At 29.8% G+C, this 21,446-nt stretch overlaps 2 protein-coding genes and 1 long non-coding RNA gene across 7 annotated transcripts; 2 read left to right on the forward strand and 1 right to left on the reverse strand.

Moving 5' to 3' along the window:
• Nucleotides 1-1,853: 1,853 nt before the first annotated feature.
• LOC102659519 (ABC transporter G family member 15-like) lies at nt 1,854-6,995 on the forward strand. 4 transcript variants are annotated; one of them, XM_041013819.1, is made up of 10 exons: nt 1,854-2,166; nt 3,489-3,568; nt 4,278-4,739; nt 4,818-4,931; nt 5,054-5,185; nt 5,413-5,691; nt 5,802-6,074; nt 6,157-6,264; nt 6,521-6,590; nt 6,685-6,995. In XM_041013819.1, the coding sequence occupies exons 1-10, from the start codon at nt 1,944-1,946 to the stop codon at nt 6,783-6,785; spliced, it is 1,842 nt and encodes a 613-aa protein (XP_040869753.1). In that variant the 5' UTR covers nt 1,854-1,943; the 3' UTR covers nt 6,786-6,995.
• A 3,234-nt stretch (nt 6,996-10,229) lies between these two features.
• Nucleotides 10,230-14,345, reverse strand: LOC106798087 (uncharacterized). Of its 2 annotated transcripts, XR_001387518.2 has the most exons (3): nt 12,986-14,345; nt 10,980-12,845; nt 10,230-10,546 (listed from the first exon to the last, which is right to left on the reverse strand). It is a non-coding gene; the product is annotated as an uncharacterized lncRNA (long non-coding RNA). The 2 variants fall into 2 exon arrangements; XR_001387517.2 differs by having other exon boundaries at nt 10,230-12,845.
• Nucleotides 14,346-16,485: 2,140 nt separating this feature from the next.
• Nucleotides 16,486-19,981, forward strand: HSF-06 (heat stress transcription factor 6). Its single transcript, NM_001353424.1, has 2 exons — nt 16,486-17,037; nt 19,245-19,981. Exons 1-2 carry the CDS (start codon nt 16,801-16,803, stop codon nt 19,701-19,703), a joined length of 696 nt encoding a protein of 231 aa, NP_001340353.1. The 5' UTR covers nt 16,486-16,800; the 3' UTR covers nt 19,704-19,981.
• Nucleotides 19,982-21,446: the final 1,465 nt, after the last annotated feature.

Consider the following 21,446-nt stretch of genomic DNA (forward strand, 5'->3'; position numbering starts at 1 on the left):
CCAAGGATTGTAATATCAGCGACTATGTTTAATATAAACTAAAGTGTGAATATGTTAAAATATCAATTATTAATTTTTTTCCATCAACGACAGATATTATTTATTTTATTTTCTAAAAAGAATAACTCATTTAAAGAAAGAAAATCCGAAACATCCAATCAAAGACTGAGCAAGTAATTAGCTATGTTAGATGTTAGGTTAGATTGTAATTTTGATTTTTTATTTTCACAAAGTTTTTATTTTGGTCCCCTGAGACATCTTCACCCGTTAGGGGTCTCCAATTTTCTTTATTTATTTATTTATAATTAATTTATACTTAATTTAATTAACCAATAATTATATTTATGTTTAAATAAACTCATCGTAAATGTCATGTCATCTAATAAACATTCAACTATAATAGTTAATGTTAAAAATTGACGGAGCATAAAAATTACAAAATTTAAAAATCAGGAACCAAATATTACAATAAATTTTTAGAATTTAGCCTAAGTATCAATGCTACATGATTAAACATTAAAATTCTAGCCTAGGATTAAATAGTTTTCCAATTAATAAAATGTTGAATTGTGCAAGATCTGGACCGAAAGCAGTATCAAAAGTTCATGTCACAGATTGGAATGGCCAGAATTTACTAGTACATGTGCGTGGACGTGGTGCATTCTGCACCACTTTGAACTTCATCGTTCATTATTTCATTTAATTGCGATTGGTTTCCTGCTTCAATCAACACTAAAAACCTTCACGTTGTGATAGTCATGCATAGCTGCGTAGGTCAACTAACTCTATAATTGCTACATATGCACCACTGTCAGTACGATTCCTGTATGATCTCTATCTACCTCGAAGTGCACACTTCCTCTGTTTGTGTTCTCTTCTTTATTTTCTATTCTTTTTGTGTACTCTGTTTGAGCTTTGAGTTATACTATCCACCGTCAAAATATATTGATAAAATGTATTATACACTAAAATTAGTATAACCTTATCAAATGAATGGTGTGTACTTTGTGGTGGGAAGACATATTTTTCTTCTAGTGAATAAAAGAATATCTAGTATTTAATTTTCATCAAGACATCAAGTTGACAAATTGCATTATCAACTCATGAATACTTTGTTCAAATCACGATTATAAATAAATTGTACTCTCAAGGACTTTCATTCAATTTCTGTAATTATTGTTAATCATACACAATTTTGTTTGAATCTAAGTATTTAAATAACTGTATAAATAAAATTTAAATTTAAGATTTTTAATTAAGTTAAAATAATTTCACGATGATTAATTCATGTGCTTGATAAAATATCCAATAATCAATTTGTATAAATTATTAAAAAATTACAAAAACACTCTTTGACCCATTTTTTATAATTTTTTTTTTTATTATTGGATAAATTGTATACGTGTCCTACTAAAGAATGTACTATGAAAAAATATCATCATCTTTAAATTATATCACATCAACAGCGTTGGAAGTCTATAAATCTATCTTTATGATATCATGGTACAAAATGAAATTTTTAAATCCAATTAACTTTATAAGTTCTTATATTTTAATATTGAAGTTATGAACACTTATATAACTTAATAACCTCCATATATAACTTTTATCATTTAATTATATAAGATACCATTTTATAGTTTAGCATACTCACTGTCCACTTCTGAAACATCTACAATTACAAATAATGTATGGAGATGTGAATTTCTGCCAAACATATCCAATTTCAGAAAAAAAAAAACCCTGTGATTATCCATTTAGATGAAATACAAAGTGCTCTTCAATAACTGCTATGACAAAACCTTCAACAAACATTGACGTGTTCATACGGTGCCATAATGAACTATGCAATTAATTATATATAAAACCCTAGCTAGTTCTAATAAATAAAATAAAAAATATATATTACTTGATAGATATATACGCATACGGAGGCAGAGAATATGTTTCCTACCAAAATGGATTTGCTGGCTAATGTTGCAGTGGAGAATAAGAGGAGAGTGTGTCTGGTTTGGGAAGATTTGACAGTGGTGGCATCAAGTGTTAACAATAGTCCAAAAAGGGAATTGTTAAAAGGGTTAAGTGGTTATGCAGAACCTAACCGGATTATGGCACTCATTGGTCCTTCAGGATCCGGGAAATCTACTGTACTTGCTGCACTGGCTGGTACATATTTCTCTCCCTCTCTTCACTCAAACAAAAATATACCACATACTTGGTTTAAATTTTGGATTGGCTAATGTACTAGCTCAGAATATTAAACAAAAATAGTCTAACTAGTGCATGAATCATGATCCTAATGATTTTTTGTATTTTTTTTTAAATGATAGCAACAATGTTAATTTGAACCTAAAATATTGTGTTGAGCCTGTTTAGCTAAGCTTATCTAAAAACACTTATAAGATTCAAAAAAAGAAAAAAAAATGAAATAAACTTCTCTATAAACTCAAATTAACTTATGCACATGCTATAGAAGCTCTTTTATCTTTTAAAAAAAAATTATATTAGAGAACTTTTATAAATTATGATATGCATAAACTAATTTTAACTTTTAAAGAAACTCAATTTATTTTTGTTCTTCTTATCTTTTTTTTTTCTTAAAATTGCTTCTAAATAAACTTACTCATTCAAACTATAGCAAATCTTCCACTACTGGAACATGATTTAGTTAGTGACAAACTTGTAAAGTTTTTTTTTTTTTTATAAAGGAAAAAACTTGTGTAGTCTTTACTTAGTGCATGATTTCATTAATGATTCGTTAGTAAAATATTTTTCTACTCATTTGGTTTGTGTTTTCAGTGTTTCAAATTACTTAGTCTCTTTAGAATCAAGAAAGTATTAATTATTTTTTTCTAATAATATCCTCAAGAATCATATTCTTTGCCTCTACCTGTGAAAATTAATGGTTGATTTATGAAAGACCTGTCTTGGACACTATGCCAACTACTTTATTTTAATAAATAGAAGGGTTTTTTTTATTAAAAATTACACTAAGGGTAAGAGTGTATTAAAAAATTACAATGTATGGTGCATTAATAATATTTGTTTATAAGAAATTTCTAGTTCAATTGCTTAACTAGTATTTTTTTTTGTTACAAAGTTTGTTATAGAGAGAGGTCATCTTCCAAATTCTTGGCCACTTATGTTGACACTCTAACCGATAGTGTTATGAAATATCTATAAAAAATTAACAAACTAACAATTTGATAAAAAAAAACAATAATAATAATAATAATAATAATAATAAATTTTTTTACTCTTTTTAATCGTTGGCCAAACTTTAACAGCCACAGATGGAGTTATTGTACACATAAAAAAATGCATCAATTCACTTGTTCCAAAATTTCTCACAGCATAAATTAAAATTTCCCATATGCTTTCTGGAGTTTTCAGCACACAGAAGCAAACATTTCAAAACAGAATTATGTTATATTTCCTTCGCCAATATTTTATTTTGTGGTGACCATATTCTATTCGGCTTCCAACAGGGATACTTCCCACCAATGTTAGCATGACAGGAAATGTACTACTCAACGGGACTACCAGAAGTACCGGCTGCAGAGATATTGTAAGTTTAGCAACAGAAAAGTGCCTAAAGAAAAGATCAAATGAAGATTTAAAAAAACAAACTTAAAACATGTTTGAAATTTTAGGAAAACTAATTAGGTTGAATGAAATTCTAGAAGGTACTTATCATTATTTGACACTACATGAATAATAAATCCTTATGTTTTTTAATCCTGTGCATTGTTTGATGCACAATGGACAATACAAATAAAATAATGTGAAATTTATTATGATATCTTTTTTAATATTATATATAACGATAATAGTGATAATAACGACCTCCAAGGTTTTAAATATTGATCGTGTGATTCTATTGTGGTTTTATCGTGTTTGTTGATATTACAGACAAATGTGATCGATGTGATTTCGATTGTGGTCCCAGACAATTAAACAATCTTGATGTTGCAGTCATCCAAATCATGGTTGTGTACCGTTTTTTAAAACTTTGACAATAACAATGGTAACAACAACAACAATGATGGTGTTGGTAGCGGCAACAACATTAATAATTAATGTTGACTTTTAATACTAATCTTTATTACATGGATTACAAGGTTAAACTCTATTTTTAATTGGAGAATATCACAAAAAAAAACACATAAGAAACTGCATCTAAGCTTTATCAATTGCAATCACTACATCTTATGCATAAATACAATTCTGGTTGATAGACTGTGTAAGCACTGACTAAATTTCTGACGTCATTGCAGTCTTATGTTACTCAAGAAGATTATTTTTTGGGAACTCTAACAGTGAAGGAAACCCTGACTTATGCAGCTCATTTGAGACTTCCTGCTGATATGACTAAAAATGAGATTGATAAGGTTGTAACCAAGATATTGGCTGAAATGGGTCTGCAAGATAGTGCAGATAGCAGACTTGGGAATTGGCATTTGAGAGGCATAAGTAGTGGAGAGAAAAGAAGGCTTAGCATAGGCATTGAGATCTTAACTCAACCTCATGTAATGTTTCTGGATGAACCCACTAGTGGGTTGGATAGTGCAGCTGCTTTCTATGTGATTTCTTCTCTGTCAAACATTGCACATGATGGAAGAATAGTTATATGCTCCATTCACCAGCCAAGTGGTGAAGTTTTCAACCTTTTCGATGATCTGGTCCTCCTTGCAGGAGGTGAATCTGTATATTTTGGAGAAGCAACTATGGCTGTAAAGGTAGAAAATAGTTATATGGCTGTAAAAAGAATAACTATTTTATGAAAGTTACTAAATAATTCCCTTCTTCCTGTTCAGTTCTTTGCTGATGCAGGGTTCCCTTGTCCAACAAGAAAGAATCCTCCTGAGCATTTCCTTCGTTGCGTTAACTCGGAGTTTGATAGTGTTGCAGCCTTAATGCAGTCCAAAAAGGTCAGTGTTAGTCATACATAAAACTCATGCAGTAGTTTGTTTCAATATTTCCAGCATTTCTTCAACATGGTTTTGTGGCTTCTTGTTGCTTATATATATTGCGGGTGAATTTTGGGTTTTAGGAAGCCTCATCTTCATGGAATTCTCTAATGAAGATGACAACAGAAGAGATTAAATCAGAACTCATAAAGTACTACAGGAATTCCATTCAGTCAGAAAATGCAAGGAAAAAAATCAGAGAAATCAAACAAAGTGTAAGTCAATTTGTATAAGGCCACATATTAAACTTTCTCACCTTTCTGTTGGTCCTGTTCCCTATTTATGACTTTTAGGCACATGCCAAAAAGATGGAAATGACTATTACAACATTGGCCATATTTTACTTTGACCCCTTTTTCTTTTCTTTTGGTCTTTCTTTCCTTCAGTGCAATTCACTCAGGTAACCATACTGATTGAAGGTCTATATGTTGCTATGTTACAGGAAGAACCTTTAGTTGAGAAGATATATGATACCAGCAGGCTGAAGCAGCTATGCACATTGACAAATAGATCAATTCTAAATATGACCAGAGACATTGGTTACTATTGGTTAAGGATTGTATTCTATATCTTGATATCAGTGAGTGCTGGTTTTCTTCTTTTCAACATAGGAACAAGTAATGAAGCAATCTTAACTAGAGGCAAGTGTGATGGATTCATCGTTGGCTTGATGATCTTCTTATGTTTAGGCGGCGTACCCTTTTACCATGAGGAATTAAAGGTACTCAAGGCATTTAACATAGCACATATCTCAATTTTGGTTCTGTAAGATTAAATTGAATAAATAAATAAAAAATATATCTCACTCTTTTCATGACCCTTAAAAACCAGGTCTTCAAACGTGAAAGATTTGGAAATCATTACGGCGAAGCCATGTTTGTGCTGTCACATTTCCTCTCATCACTCCCTTTTGTTCTTGCAATTTCCCTCTCTTCAGGAACAATACTTTACCACATGGTGAACTTTCATCCAGGCTTCTCTCATTACTGCTATTTTTGCATGAATATATTTTGCCTCATTGCTGTCACAGAAGGCTGCACATTATTCTTTGCAGCACTTGCCCCCGACCTATTGGTAGCAATGGGAACTGCAACCGGTGCCATTGTGAGCAAATTCAAAGATCATCCTCCTTATTTTCATGAATTTGAAGTGTTATTTACCTTATAACTTTAAGTTGTGCACACAGGTATTCATGATGGTGCCATCTAATATATTCAGAAGCCTAGCAGACCTTCCAAAATTCTTTTGGCGCTATCCAATGTCCTATATCAGCTACATTACATGGTCAATACAGGTGTAAAAAAATGTCATTAGTGATTGTATGGATGTAATTATTAGAATAATTGATTTTTTCACTAAATATGATCATTATTTTGTTCTATAATTATACTAATTTCCTAAATAAATCAGCTACAACTACCTGATTGTCTGCTTATTCTAATCACAACATATAAGAGTGGTTTAGAGTCACAACTCTACCATGCATGCTAATTCATTGTTTGTATATTTAGGCTATGATTTTGATGATGCTCTTTTGTTGTGAAACACAGGGTCAGTTCAAGAATGACCTGATAGGTCTTGAATTTGAACCACAGGTGCCCGGGGGTACCAAGATAAAGGGTGAAGAGATACTTCATGATATGTTTGGAATTCGAAATGATTACTCAAAATGGTGGGACTTAGGAGTTCTGGTTTTGTTCTTGATATGTTATAGGTTGCTCTTTTTCTTGGTTCTTAAGCACAAGGAGAGAGTTACATCATTATTACACACCAAAAGAACTATCCCAGACATTTTACTCAGAAGATCCTCATTGAAGAACAAATATATCTCTTCGAAGCAACGTCAATCCCTGCATCCTTTGTCAGCTCAAGAGGGTCTTTACTCTCCAATTTCTTAATTGTCACTTTTCCTATTAACTCTCCATGCTTAGTCTCCCCTTCCATTTTATCTGTAAAGTTGCGTATGTAAAATGTGGAAATTGTTATATTCAATGTGTCACATGTGGTGACATAATTATCTTGGTATTTCTTCGTCACATTCATTATGGTGTATGGTTTGTAGGGACTAGATTAAAAGTTTAAGGGGTGTCCATTTGAAGAGTCATTGTTGGTGGTGACATAATTAGCTCACTTTTTATAACTAGTTAACTTACTAAAAAATCTCAAGTGCATCTTGAGGATCAAATATAGGTCAGATTAACCAAACCAATAAAAAAATATTAATTAGTTCTTCTTCTAACTTTTATTGCTTTTAAGTGCATTTATTTTCTTATTTTGCAGGGTTAGGATTTGGGTTAAACAACTCACTTTCTTTATAATTGAATATAATTAAATTCCTTTGGAATTAAAGGTAAGTGTAAAACGATTTAAAAATAACTCAATTCACTCTTTTTTAAGTTATATAGGTCACTTGGTTAATTTCTGTAAAAAAAAAAAAGTCACTTGGTTAATAATCATATTATAAATATTTCTTGTTGAATATAATAATTTTTCATAATAGATATATATGATCTTAGGAATAAAAATTAATATAATTTTTTTGAATAATTAAATTAATAAAGCTGCAAACATTTATAAAAATACGTTACTTTTTTATACATTTAAAGTTTAGGAGAAACGAATGAGACCTCATGTAAGAAAATTTCTGAACTCAAAGAATATATATATATATATATATATATATATATATACACGATTTAATATATAATATAATTTTTATAGATTTGATCGTTGAATTATATATGTAATCTATCAAGATTGTCTGTATTAACTTTTGTCAAAATTAAATAACAATGAAAAAGTCATCAAATGATTAATATTTTAGTATATCTTAAAAAGTTTATATTACATCGATTTTAATCTATATAAATGGTGTGGTAAATAATTTTGGATTAATATGAAATGATATATATGATCTACAAGAACCTTCAATCCAAAGGTGAATTTTAAGAAAAAAAATTATTTAATTAAAAATTATTAAACGAAGTAATAGTTGATCAAAGTTATACTACTACAATTTAATTCATAAAATTTCAAATTAAAAAGTTAATAAGATATATTGATGAAATGAGATCGATGAAATCGTAATGCATCACAAGGTTTTAATTCAAGTATTTTTATAATATCCAAAGGATTAAGTCCACTCGAGTATAAGACACGTCACATTGTTAATGTCTTTCAATCTTTACCCATTTTTCAAGGTAAATTTGATTTTAAAAAACTGGAAGAGGTTTGAAAATGAATCGAGGTAAAAAAGTGAATCTTTCAAGAATGGTTTTGGGAGACTTTTAAAGACAGTTTATAACCATCTTTGAAGTCATCGTCGTGGAAAGTCAATTCTTTCTACAATGATTTTATGATTGTCTTTGTAGGGTGTATGGTGTCATTTTTACAACGGTTTGCTAATAAACTGTCTTAGAATTATTTTTTCAAAAAAATGCAAAAAAATTATTCTAAGATGGTTTTTATATTTTCTAAGATGATTTTATTCCAAAATTGTCTTAAAATGTCTTTTAAAAAAAAATAAAAAATTGATAATTTTAAGATAGTTCTTCAAAAACCGTCTTAAAATATTTTTTTAAAAAAAAATTAAAAAATTAAGGATTCTAACACGATTTTTTCAAAAATCGTCTTAGAATGTCTTTTTTTAAAAAAAATTGAAAATTCTGAGACGGTTTTTCCAAAAACCGTATTAAAATGTATACTTTCTAAAACATTTTTTTTAAAGAATCATCTTAGAATATCTTTTTTAAAAAAAAGTTTAAAAATTGACTAGAAATTAATATAATTCCACTATAAAAGAGTTCAATATATCAAGAAGTGGAGATGGAAAATTCTAAGAATGATACAAAAAAGGAAAATTCTAATAAAGTAATACAAAAAAGAAAAGTTCTAATAAAATAATAGAAAAATTAATCAATATGGATAATGAAAATTCTAGAGAATATGATAAAAAAACAAAATACATAAAGGGCCTAGGAAATCATTAACAAATTTTACAAAGATCTGCGTTTGCTACATCTAAATGACGAGTGTTGCTAGGTGCACCCAGCATTATTGCTGGTGCACCCAACATTCTAAGAAAATGACAAAATTACCCTTGCTTGGTTTTCCTCTTCCGAATCAAGTTGATCCGGAAGTCTCTTCTGGATCAACTTGATCCGTAAGAGACTTCCGGATCAACTTGATTCGTAACTTCCAGATCAACTTAATCCGGAAGTCTCTTACGGATCAAGTTGATCCGAAAGAGGAAAAATAAAAATTTTGTTAATTATACAAGATATTTAAAGATATTTATTTCATTAATTATAATATAATTAAATATATTTATTTATTTTATTGATTATAATATATTTATAAATATTGATTTATTATAAATAATTAATACTAATCAATCATAATCATAATTCATGCTAATCAATCATAATTCCCTAAAAGAGGATATAAATAATTTTAGAGTTAGCAATCATAATGCAGTTTTTGAAATTGCTAACTCTGAAATTATTTATATCCTCTTTTAGGGAATTATGATTGATTAGCATAATTATGATTATGATTGATTGATTAACATGATTGATTGATTCTGAAAATTGCTAACTCTGAAATTATTTATATCCTCTTTTAGAGAATTATGATTGATTAGCATGATTGATTGATTAACATTAATTATTTATAATAAATCAATATTTATAAATATATTATAATTAATAAAATAAATAAATATATTTAATTATATTATAATTAATGAAATAAATATCTTTAAATATCTTGTATAATTAACAAAAATTTTATTTTTCCTCTTCCGGATCAACTTGATCCGGAAGAGACTTCCGAATCAACTTATGGATCAACTTGATCCGGAAGAGGAAAACCAAACAAAGGTAATTTTGTCATTTTTTTAGAATGCTGGGTGCATCAGCAATAATGTTGGGTGCACCTAGCAACACTCCTAAATGACCCTGAAAGTTCGCACAAGCTAATGACACTAGTTAATGAATTGATACAATTGCCAATGTTGTAGGTAAAGGGGTTATTTTACTGAACTCTTGAGCATGCAAATATAAAAAAAGTAATTAGTCCAGATAAGTTGAGAACACAAAACAATATAGAAGAGTAGTTGTGGTTGGACTATCTACATCTAAGTTTGGCTCAAACTCAAAGTATTCAACCCATGCTAATCATTGTTAGTCTGGAGCTAAGAATTTTCAAACTGGATTTTTTTTTTTTACAAATACTAATAGAGTTATACAAGAAAAACTATGGAAACATGTCATGTCATAACTAACCTAGTAGCCTGTTTTTATATTACATACACTAAAATATCCCTTAGGGGAACTGAAATATGTAAAATGACCTACAGTCGAGATGTTATCTTATAATCCAATATCTTATAATCCATAAACTCTACTAGCAGAAATCCTTGTAGTCCCCTTGCTAGCCCAGTAGAATTGAATGAATGAAATATTTAGCAGCACCACTACCTAACATATCTCCATCTCCTACATAGTGAATATTTTCATCATTTTCCATCACCTTTACATTCTTTCCACCACAATTAACATGAAAACAATGTGAATCTGCAATAATAGAAAAATGAAGTTAGAAAATTTGTGCCAAGTTAAATAAGGTGAAACAATCGTTAGTTTTACAAGCAGGTTGATTTGGTCATTGCCACGTAAAATTGTTGTAAGAAAGGTCATTGCATACAAATATCAGGAAAAAAATATATTATCAATAGTCAAATGTTTTTAATTGTACCACCATATACACAATCATATTTTTAGTTCGTGCAAAATCTATCCAATATGCTATTTTACAAGAGTTGAACCAGAAGACTTATAATAGATTCATTAGCTAGAAAACTTTGGATCGAACAAACGAACAATCGATCGATCCCTATATATTAAGAAACAACATTTGGATCATGAATAACTAAAATTGATTTCTATCTTGCAATTGAATAATTTTACAATGAAAATAACAGGAAAAAAAAAGCTTAAAAAAACTCACCTGAACTTGCTATAAATGTTGAGAGTACGCTTGGCTTAACCCAATTGAGCTCATTGTGTGGACTCAAGTAGCTCATGACTCTAACTTGGGCCAAGCTTCACTACTAAAAAAAGATACATGGTGCTTTCCATAGAAAAGTTTGTAAGCTATAAATAATTGTATTTTTTTACCATATTAAAGGCTATAATAATTAGGTAGGCTTGATAAATCAAAATATAAAAAGAAATTTGGTAGTCCAAATAATAAAAATTGGAAAACTATAAATTATTACATGTGAGCAAATGCTCTTGCATATTCTTAATCTTCTTTTGAACATCCAACTTTACATAAATTAGACAACAATTATGTCATTATCATATTTTTTAATGGAATAATACATAAGACCACATGACAAAAAAAGTCATTTATTAATGGTCTAAATTATTTTCTAATAATACGTTTCATACCTTGCCTATTTCAAAGTCAAACAATTGATTTATAACACTAACATAAACTGCAATAAACAACTAAGGTACCGCAACTTGAAATATTTTAAAAACTCTAACATGTTAATGAAGTTTAAAAGTAGCATACAATTGACTATTTGGAAAGAAATATCATATTTGGAGTCTCACCTGTAACACACCAATAAAAAATGATATAAATATATTTGATATTTTCTCCACGTTAAGGAGAGACAAAGAAATTGTGCATAATGTCTGTCAAAGATAAATAAAAAATATCTAGTTAAAACATTAAATTATCACTATTATTCAAAAAAATGTTTAATATAAATGAGTTGAATAGTATCAATCATAACATTCGAGGATTATGTATGAGTAATATTGGAAAGTTTGAACTTACTATGCTAATCAATGTGTATGGATAACAAAACTTGTAGAGAACAATTAAGAAATTTTTGGAAGAGTCCAAATTATTTTAAGGAGTAGAAGCATGAGGTTCCGAATCAAAAGATGGTTTAGGGACCGCATTCGGAACATATTTTTTATTGCAATCTTGATATGTAGACACTGTTTCAAAGCTTTTGCAATGATGGTTCAAACTTGGCTGTTGTAACCTCAAAACATTATATTTTATTTGAGTTCTCCTTTTGTGTTGTGAAGCTTTTGCTCCACAAGAGCCTAGAACACCAGAAGTTGGATGTAGTATAAGTGGTCATGCACACAAAAAAAGTCACCATATTTTTTTTATTATAGAAAATTGTAAAAATTACAATTAGGCTAAAGGAAAATGTATTGAAAATGAAAGGAAGAAAATAACCAAGTCACTTAAAAGGTGCAATTATTAAAAGGGTACAAAAGGGAAGCTAGGCATTACATAAATATATTGGTGCAAGAGGAAAGATAAGAAAGATTCAAAAGAAAAGGAGCATAAGGAATGCTTCTTAACCAATATCTTTATCTTTCAGGTGTGATCGTATTCTTTCATATGACACGGGAATAAGATTGCTTAGATATGGAAAGACTAAACTCAGGTTTTCAAACCACAGACTAGTGACTGCCACATACATACATGGCTAGAGCCGAGGTGTTCTCCAAGGAAGCTGCATAAATCCCTTACTTTCACTGATGCAGAGATTGAAAATAAATAAGTAATGGCAAATTTAGGTAGTTGGAATTTAGCCAAATAATCAGGACAAGTTGCTTTACATTGCTTTCCTAAAATTTCAATGAACTATGGGATTGCAACAACTATTATTTGTCTAGGCATCATGGTTAACATGAATATATTGAACATCTATAAAATAATGACGCAAGTCACAAACCTATGATAGCAAGTAGCAATGTAGCATCATACCTTTCCTGCACTACTTCCAACGACCATTAAGAAACCACCATCTTCATCAAACTCCAATGCAGTGATCTCCTACAAATATGGAAAGGTTAACAATAAAGATGTCAATTGCACAAAAAAATTACCATGTAATCTATAACCTCATATTTGGTTATGATATGGAAAAAAAGGAAAGGATAAACATTTCCTGCCCATTTCAAACTTTTGAGTACCTGGTTAACATCACCACTAGGTCCAACAACATCAATTCTTCCAATTGAAGATCTCACTCGCATGTCAAAGCATTCCACAACACCATCTTCACCACCACAGGCAACTAATACATGAAGCTAGCTAAAATTCAGACAAGATTAAATTTCCAGTGATTTGATATGAAATTGCAAGGTACGCACACAAAATATACAAAGCTTTAATAATTGAAGAAAATAAAGCAGGGCAAATCAGAATTTAAGTTCCAGTATTTACCTTAGAGAAACTACATTCAATGCAGGGGAATGTGTGTTAAGGGAGGAGAGGAATCATCCTTGACAAGTTAGAAAATTAGCTTTCCAATAGTTTTTTCCACAAAGAAAACATTAACTAATGTAAACAATTATTGGAAATACAAAATCTAACTATCTATTTTAGTTGAAGCTATGTAGTTATCTAAACCAACCAATCCCTCCATAAAAGACCGCTTACAGTTTACAAACACAACAAATATTAACGAATGTAAACATAAACAAAATGAAGGCAACAACTATTGGAATCAAAATATAAACATAAATTTATTTCAATTGAAGTTATGTTGTTACCTCAACCAACCAACCAATCCCTCCGCAATAGACTGCCTACAATTTATTTACTTAAAAACACGAGAAAATATTATCGAATGCAAACATAAATAAAATAAAGCAAAACAAAACAACTATTGGAATTGGAATATAAACCTAACTTTTTTATTTCAATTGAAGCTATGCAGTTCCTCCTCTGTAAGAAGAGGTCACTTACAATTTACATTTTACAAACACAGAAAACATTTGTTAAGTAATATAAACATGAATAAAATAAGGAACAAAAACTAGTGGAGATTATAAACCTAATTGTGAAGTACTTGAAAATCAACGATCTCGAAATCCAAGTGGTGTTCGAACTTCAAGCCTAGCTCCTTGACCTTGTAGACCTTGACTTGCGGCGGATAGATGCCGGAAGCAATGATGTACTCGCCGTCGGGAGTGGCCTTGATTTTGGTGGCGGTAGTGGTGAAGCGCAAGTCTTCAAGAAGTTGCATACCAAATCAATCCGACTTAGAATTCAACGCTAGCTTCCGTCTCTCAGCCATGGCCATATCGTACTCAAACTTCAACACGTTAGGTATATGAAAAGTGTCCTTCACGTAGAACCACCTCCCAAACGTGCTCTCTTCAATAACTGGAAAGCACAGATACAAGATAGAGCTCACAACCTAGAACCAAACCTCGTCGAGGAAAACCCCAAGTGCGGTCCCAAGGAAAACCTGAGCCAGCTTATGTGATGAAAAGTCCCCATGACGGAGGAGCCATAAGAAAAAAAAAATGAGATAGATTAAAGTGTCACATCAAAGATAATATTAAGATAAATTATATAAATGGAAAATAATTTTTACTACATTAATTTTGTAAAATTGAATTAAGTTCGTGAAAAATTCATTTTATGACAAAGCAGAGACAGTAATAAAATCTCATTTTATGAGTTTAATTTTAATTTTATCGAAAACCAACTATGAATTATTTCAAATTTAACTTTTAAATAATTTTATTATACAGAACAATCATGCTGGATGATTGTATAATTTTTTTTTACAATATATCCGTGTATTTTAATTAAATTCACAATATATTATGGTTAATATGAGAGTTTACAGGTAAAAGTGAGATTAATCCAAGGATTGAGTGTAGTGGGTAGGTAAAATCCTCTAGGATTAAAGTTTTAGGATTCGAATTCTTCACCTTGCGGATAAAGTTTACTTCTCTGGTAGGACTAATTATTTTTAAGTCTTTCATTCACATATTTCACATGATAAATTATCAACGATTTCAGAATTTAATTTCTTCCGGCGAACGAAGATTTTGACTTTTCAAAAGTAAATCTAATTAAAAGTGTCATTGTAGAGGTTGTAATAGATATTGTCATATTAATATATCTCAGTTTCCTAACTAAGATAACAACAAAGTTCAAATAGATATATAAAGAAATAAAAAAGTATGAGAAAAGGGTGAAAAACTGCAAAAGTAGTTGTAAAAACATGAATAGTACGTCTTTCTTATCATTGCGATCTTTGTTTTTTTTTTTTTTTTTTCCCAGGGGTTGCCTCCTTTGATCATTAATTAACCAATTCGTTAAAGCTTCACTGTAGTTTTGGTTGCTACTTAATGGCCCGTGGCCAAACCAATTGCGACAAAAAAGGAAGCTAATCAATAGTAACCAATGTCTTCGGAATATTTTTCACTTGAAAAGGATGTGATGTTGAGATAAGCATTTTTTTAAGAATAAAAGTGTAAGATTGTTATAAAAATATTATTATCATAATATCAAGGTAATTTTATTCTATTATCTAAATAAAATTAATTCTTCTAAATAATTGTTTTCACATACTGAAGCATAAATTAACTTTTGAAAATATTTTTTTAAATCAGCTATGCTAAAATTTAAACTAATTAGTTCAATTAGTCCTTGTCTTTATACTTTGCTACATGCCTTTTTTTTTATTAATTTCACCAATAAAAAGAAATTTAGAGTGTTTGAATTAGTTCACTAGAGATTAACATTTCCTCTTTTTTTTTTAAAAAAAAAAAGTTTTCTAAGAAAACTTGTTTCTAAAACTAAGCTGATTATACACTTTGTCCCTTAACTTTATAAATAAAATAAGAATTTATTTAAAATATACTGATAATGAAAAAGTTTGATAAAATGGAAACTTTTATAATAATTATTTTTGAAGTGATATCTAAAATAATTTCTAATTTATTGACAATATAAGAATCTTAATTTAACTCACATCACCTGAAATCTAAACTCAAATTAATTAAATATATACTTGCGTAAGTGATCACTAGTAAGTCATAAAATTAAAGTTCCTACAGCATGCGATTTTGTAGGTTCATGTATGCATGGTATAAAGACTAAAGTGATCTAGGTTCATAGTCAATATAATTTTTTTCTGCACGCGGTTGGCTTTGTACAAGGAAAGAACAGTCATATCCGAATGGAAGAAAATTTTGCGTCTAAAATAGCACACAAAGTCAAACGAAGTCGCTTCCTTTCATGGAAAACCCTCAAAGCATTAGATCACATTGGATGAAGAAATCAAAGCAAGTACCCAACCTGCCAGTAAAAGCCTTGGATGGAGGAATTTGCACGAAAGATACATAATGAAACAAATCTTTATATAATGTAGAAAGTATCAGCACACCTAAATGACTTAAACTAACATTATTTTCGTAGAAAAAATGTTACTTAAGGACAATCCCACCAAACACTCCCACGTGCAAAGTTCTTCATCTTCTCCAATCCTCCATTCAAAATTTTAATTTTAACAACGCCTTTTATAATGGGGTGGTGTTTCTCCCAATTTTTTAATCAAGTTAGTCAAGTTGGTTTATATGACATTTTAAAAAAAATGATATTATTGGGTGTACGTGTCATATATATATGGTTGTGCATTTTTTAACTATATGGAAAAAAGAATGTGCATGCCATGAAGCCTCTATAAAAAAAGGGGTAGGCTTAGTGCGTACGTTTTAACTATTTATTCATAGAGAGAAAGCTAGGAAGAGAGAAAGAAGGAAAATATTGAAGCTCTTGCAATTCTCATGAACTGTGGAGTCGTGTTGGGTTTCTATTGTTGGGGTTGGGAGTTCTTAACTGCCCTTCTTCTCTTCTCTTCTCATCAACCTTATTGATCATTCTCTTCATCCTCCTCTTCTTCTTCAAAAACCAATTTCTTTTTATATATATACAAATAAGGAAGACATCAAAGAAAAAAATAGCAAAATATTTTTTTAAAAATATGGAAGGAACAAGTGAAAAGGGGTTGTGGGAATGTGGAAGGAAGTGCACTCCACCACCGTTTTTGTTGAAGACTTATATGCTCGTGGACGATCCGGCCACGGACGACGTCGTTTCATGGAATTCCGAAGGGACGGCGTTCGTGGTGTGGCAGCCAGCGGAGTTTGCTCGTGATCTCCTCCCAACACTCTTCAAACACAGCAACTTCTCTAGCTTTGTGCGCCAGCTCAATACTTATGTACGTATGAGTATGAATTATATTACACTCTATAATAAGCATATGATTACATGATGATTTTCTGCTTAGGGTTATTGTTTTAACAACTTGACCTTATATTAAAGATTTAACTTCTATGAAATACTTAAAAGGCTGGCTGTGTAAAGTGGGATGATGAAAATCTATATTGATCTTTAATTTAAAGAGAAATTTATTTATGAAATTTTTTAAGTCAAATTAATGGTAAATACACAATTGAATTTCTCACTTTAAATATGCATGTATCTTCTTGCCTTAAGAGAATTGAAACTTCCAAATAACAAGAGACCGAACTGGACAAATGAAAAAACATTTTTGGCTAGTAAGTTTTATTGAGAGAAAAAATAGTTTTCTTGAGTTCATGATGATGGAACAGGTTAACAATATTTGTTTGACCTAGATTAGGCTTTAATTAGTTTATAGTTTTCTTCTTTAATTATTAGAAATGAAGGAAGAGCTTGATGTTAAGTTTCTCATTTAAGAAGCGATGTAACCAGAAGATAGAAAATATATTTTATGTTTGTCGATCAACAATCAACACAGGATTTCAGCCTTTCAGGTAGTAATTCCATTCCTATAACATTTTTATAATATAATTAATTGTTCCATGTAAACGTACGTACGGCTAGCTTTAATTGTGTGTGAAGTCTCCTAGAAAAGACTGAATCAAGAATTCAAGATTAACATTATAAAAAATACTGCTATGAATGTTTTTATAGTTACCCACTTAATTACATATTTTCACGCGGTATGTGTATTGATATGATGTGTCTGGTCAAAGCCGATCCTGGTAATGAATTTCATACCTGCTCATCCAACATTCAAGTCAAACACATACAAAAATCAATATTAGTGGGCGTGGTGTCGTGCAAGACTTAGTAACATTTTTTCTATTAACTAAATTTGATAAAAACACATATATACAAAAATCAATAAAATTGTTAATTTAGACTTTATTGACACATATTAAATTTATCTTGCATTTACTCTATCTATCAATCTAATGGATTAAAATATATATAGATTTTTCTTAAGAATGAAAAGGCCAAATATGACCATTTGAGTTATTAGTTACTGTCTTGATCATATTAATCTATTTTGACTAATAAAATTATCTTTAGTTTCTCTTTAAAATATTTTTTTTATTATATGAACAAATCATCACCGTAATTTGAATTCATTTATTTTTAAATCTCACTTTCTTTTCAAGTGAGTTTCAACTACTTGATGTGGTTATGATGATCGACTCTCCAGGTTTTGAAGTTTTAGATTATTTTAGTGTACCCACTTTTCATCAACAAATTAAGGGAGTCCTCATACCCACTAACCACTGTAGTGCCAAGCTTGTCGCTGCAATTCAAAAGCTTAATTAAGCAGAATGATTGGAGTATGCCTATTTCCATTGTTTTTCAGAGAAAGAAACAAGGTTTCTGATTTTCTAGTTATTGATCAATCCCATAAACTCCCTCTAGGAATGAATATTAATTGCATGCTTGAATTAGATTCAATTTTTTAGTAATCAATTCCAAAATCATATTGAAAGCTAAAACAAACAAATATTAATTGCTTTTACTTCATGATGATTTTAGTTCCAAAATCAATTATGGTAATTAACTATCCAAACATGCATGCTAATATAGAAACATTAATTGTTTAGATTCCCCACCTGGTATTTGTAGGGAGTAGCTTTTCCTGGACCGTATACTAGCATTTATTTGAGTTAACATTGGATAATCTAAAATTATTTTTAAAAAATATTTGATGTAATTATATACACTTACATGTTTAATTAGTTAATGTTTCTAAAATTGATTGAGTTATAATAACGTTAAATAGATTTTCATTGAATATATACAAATTTTATGAGTTTTATTAATTTGCTTTTAGAATAAAAACATTTGAACATAAATAATTTTACATCCAAATCAAGTTTAATTTAAATAATATAAATTTCATTCAAAATAATTTTTTTTCGTTTCATATCCAATCCAAATGAGTTGGCAAGTTAAAGTTTGTATCTGCAAATTAAATTCACTGTATGTTTAGACCTAGATACTTCCATTGGTGCATAGATTATTAGAGCTTCTTCTACACATCTCTGATTTGGATTTTGTACCGTACTATATTCTTTTCCTTAAAAAGTTGACACCAAAACTGAAAAAGCATTTATCTATGTTGCAAATGTTTAGGGCTTTCGTAAAATTGCAACAAGCAGATGGGAGTTTTTCAATGACAGGTTCAAGAAAGGTGAAAGAGAACTTCTACATGAGATTCGGCGAAGAAAAGCTTGGACCAGCAAGCAACAACCAAAGGCACCAAACCAAGCAACACTCCAAGACTCTGATGAAGATCAAAGGTCCTCATCAATCTCATCATCTTCTGGTTACACTACCCTTGTGGATGAAAACAAGCGACTCAAGAAGGAGAATGGGGTGTTGAACTCTGAGCTCACAAGTATGAAAAGGAAGTGCAAGGAACTTCTTGATTTGGTTGCCAAATATTCATCACATGCAAAAGAGGAGAAAGAGGATGAAAGGCCAATGCTGTTTGGAGTGAGATTAGATGTTCAAGGAGAGAGGGAGATGAAGAGGCATAGAGCTGAGATGAGTGAAAGCGCAAGCATTATGTTGTCTCAGTCATGCAAATAGCTAGACATGTTATTATACATAGAAGCTTAAGAGTATTCAGTATAGATACTGAAAAAGTAATAATCAAATATTTGGAAGTCATATATTTGATTAATTAATGGATAGTTAGGCTTGCAAAGAGTATTTTCGCCCTAGTTTGTAGTTACTTTGGATATCATATTGGATGCATCAAGGAACTAATTAAGACACCTCAAGCATATATAGCATATGCTGTAATTATATATGTAGTGTGATTCAGAACCGATGAAACATAATTTATGTAAGCTTAAGCGGGTATCAATTAGTTCATTGTTGTCTAATGTGACAAAGTAAACTTGGAGCGAGTAGAAGTTTGCAGGGAAGGATATACGGATCCAAAAACTTACGGGGATCATTTTTCTTTTCCCTATGTTAGAATATATATATATATATATATATATATATATATATATATATATATATATATATATATATAATTTTTAACAGATAATTTTTTAATAAATAATGACTTCTACAAATTATTTACGGCTATTATACATAAAGTTGAAAATGATTTTTATTTCAAACGATAAAATTTTTAATAAAAATATGTAATAAATTTTGGTTTAATTAATATTTTGGTCCTATATTTGCATTTTTTTTGTTTTAGTTCATATAGTTATAAATTCTAGGTTTAGTCCTATACAAGCAATTTTTTATACTTCAGTCCTTATGCCTCTATTTTATGGCAATTTTACATTACCAAAAAATTAACAAGGACTAAAACAGAGAAAAAATGTTCAGATAAAAAATAAATTTAAAACGTAGAACTTTTAATTATAAAGACTAAAATATAGTTGAATGTAACCATTACCTTGTTTGTGTTGGTGGGTAACCTACATAGCTACAGATATAGGTTTCTCTTGTAAACTTTTGGGTATCACTTTGTACTCTTTTCTTTATATAAAATATCTTATTTGCAGATTAAAAAAAAGTACCTCTATAAGCTAAGGACTATAGTGTGAAAAGTTACAAAAATATGTAGACCAAAAGATTAATTAATTTTTTTTATTTCTATCATACCAAAATAATTTTTATCAAAAGAAATATTATAATTATTTCTTAAAAATTTCTACACAGTAAGAGTGAGCATGTTGTTCCTTTTCTGCTAGCCGCCACGGATCTTAAGGTGCAGCAATCGCAAGCTAATTAATCCTTCAAACACCACATAAGAGATCATGCACCAATTTTCCAAATAATTAATATTAGGATTCTTAATTTTTTAGAGTGGCAGATACTTGCTTTGTTAAATTTTGCTTTTGTGTGTGTGTATCCTTCAAACACCACATAAGAGATCATGCACCAATTTTCTAAATAATTAATATTAGGATTCTTAATTTTTTAGATTGACAGATACTTGTTTTGTTAAATTCTGCTTGTGTGTGTATCCTTCAAACACCACATAAGAGATCATGCACCAATTTTTCAAATAATTAATATTAGGTGTGTGTATGTGCGTGCGTGCATGTGTGTCTTAATTTTTTAGAGTGGCGGATACTTGTTTTGTTAAATTTTACTTGTGTGTGTGTGTTGTAGACCCAAATTTATGATCTTTTTTCACGTTATATATGTATATAGATGTAACTGAGAAATTTGTCTATTTTTGCAGGGAAGGATATAAATTAATCAAACACAATAAACAAAATCTATAAAAATTTAAATTATCACTTTTTAAAATATCTCATTTAATCCATCACAATCATCATGATGGTTGCTACCACCATC

The sequence above is a fragment of the Glycine max genome, chromosome 3, assembly GCF_000004515.6.
Source record: "Glycine max cultivar Williams 82 chromosome 3, Glycine_max_v4.0, whole genome shotgun sequence".
NCBI classification, from domain to species: Eukaryota; Viridiplantae; Streptophyta; class Magnoliopsida; order Fabales; family Fabaceae; genus Glycine; species Glycine max.

Excerpts from the sequence above, each read along its gene's own strand:
- LOC102659519 (XM_041013818.1), top strand. The coding sequence starts at position 1,944 with ATGTTTCCTACCAAAATGGATTTGCTGGCTAATGTTGCAGTGGAGAAT. Across the intron at positions 6,075-6,156 it reads GAACTGCAACCGGTGCCATT|GTATTCATGATGGTGCCATC; the intron begins GTGAGCAAATTC and ends TTGTGCACACAG. Across the intron at positions 6,265-6,520 it reads ACATTACATGGTCAATACAG|GGTCAGTTCAAGAATGACCT; the intron begins GTGTAAAAAAAT and ends TGTGAAACACAG.
- HSF-06 (NM_001353424.1), top strand. The coding sequence starts at position 16,801 with ATGGAAGGAACAAGTGAAAAGGGGTTGTGGGAATGTGGAAGGAAGTGC. Across the intron at positions 17,038-19,244 it reads TGCGCCAGCTCAATACTTAT|GGCTTTCGTAAAATTGCAAC; the intron begins GTACGTATGAGT and ends GCAAATGTTTAG.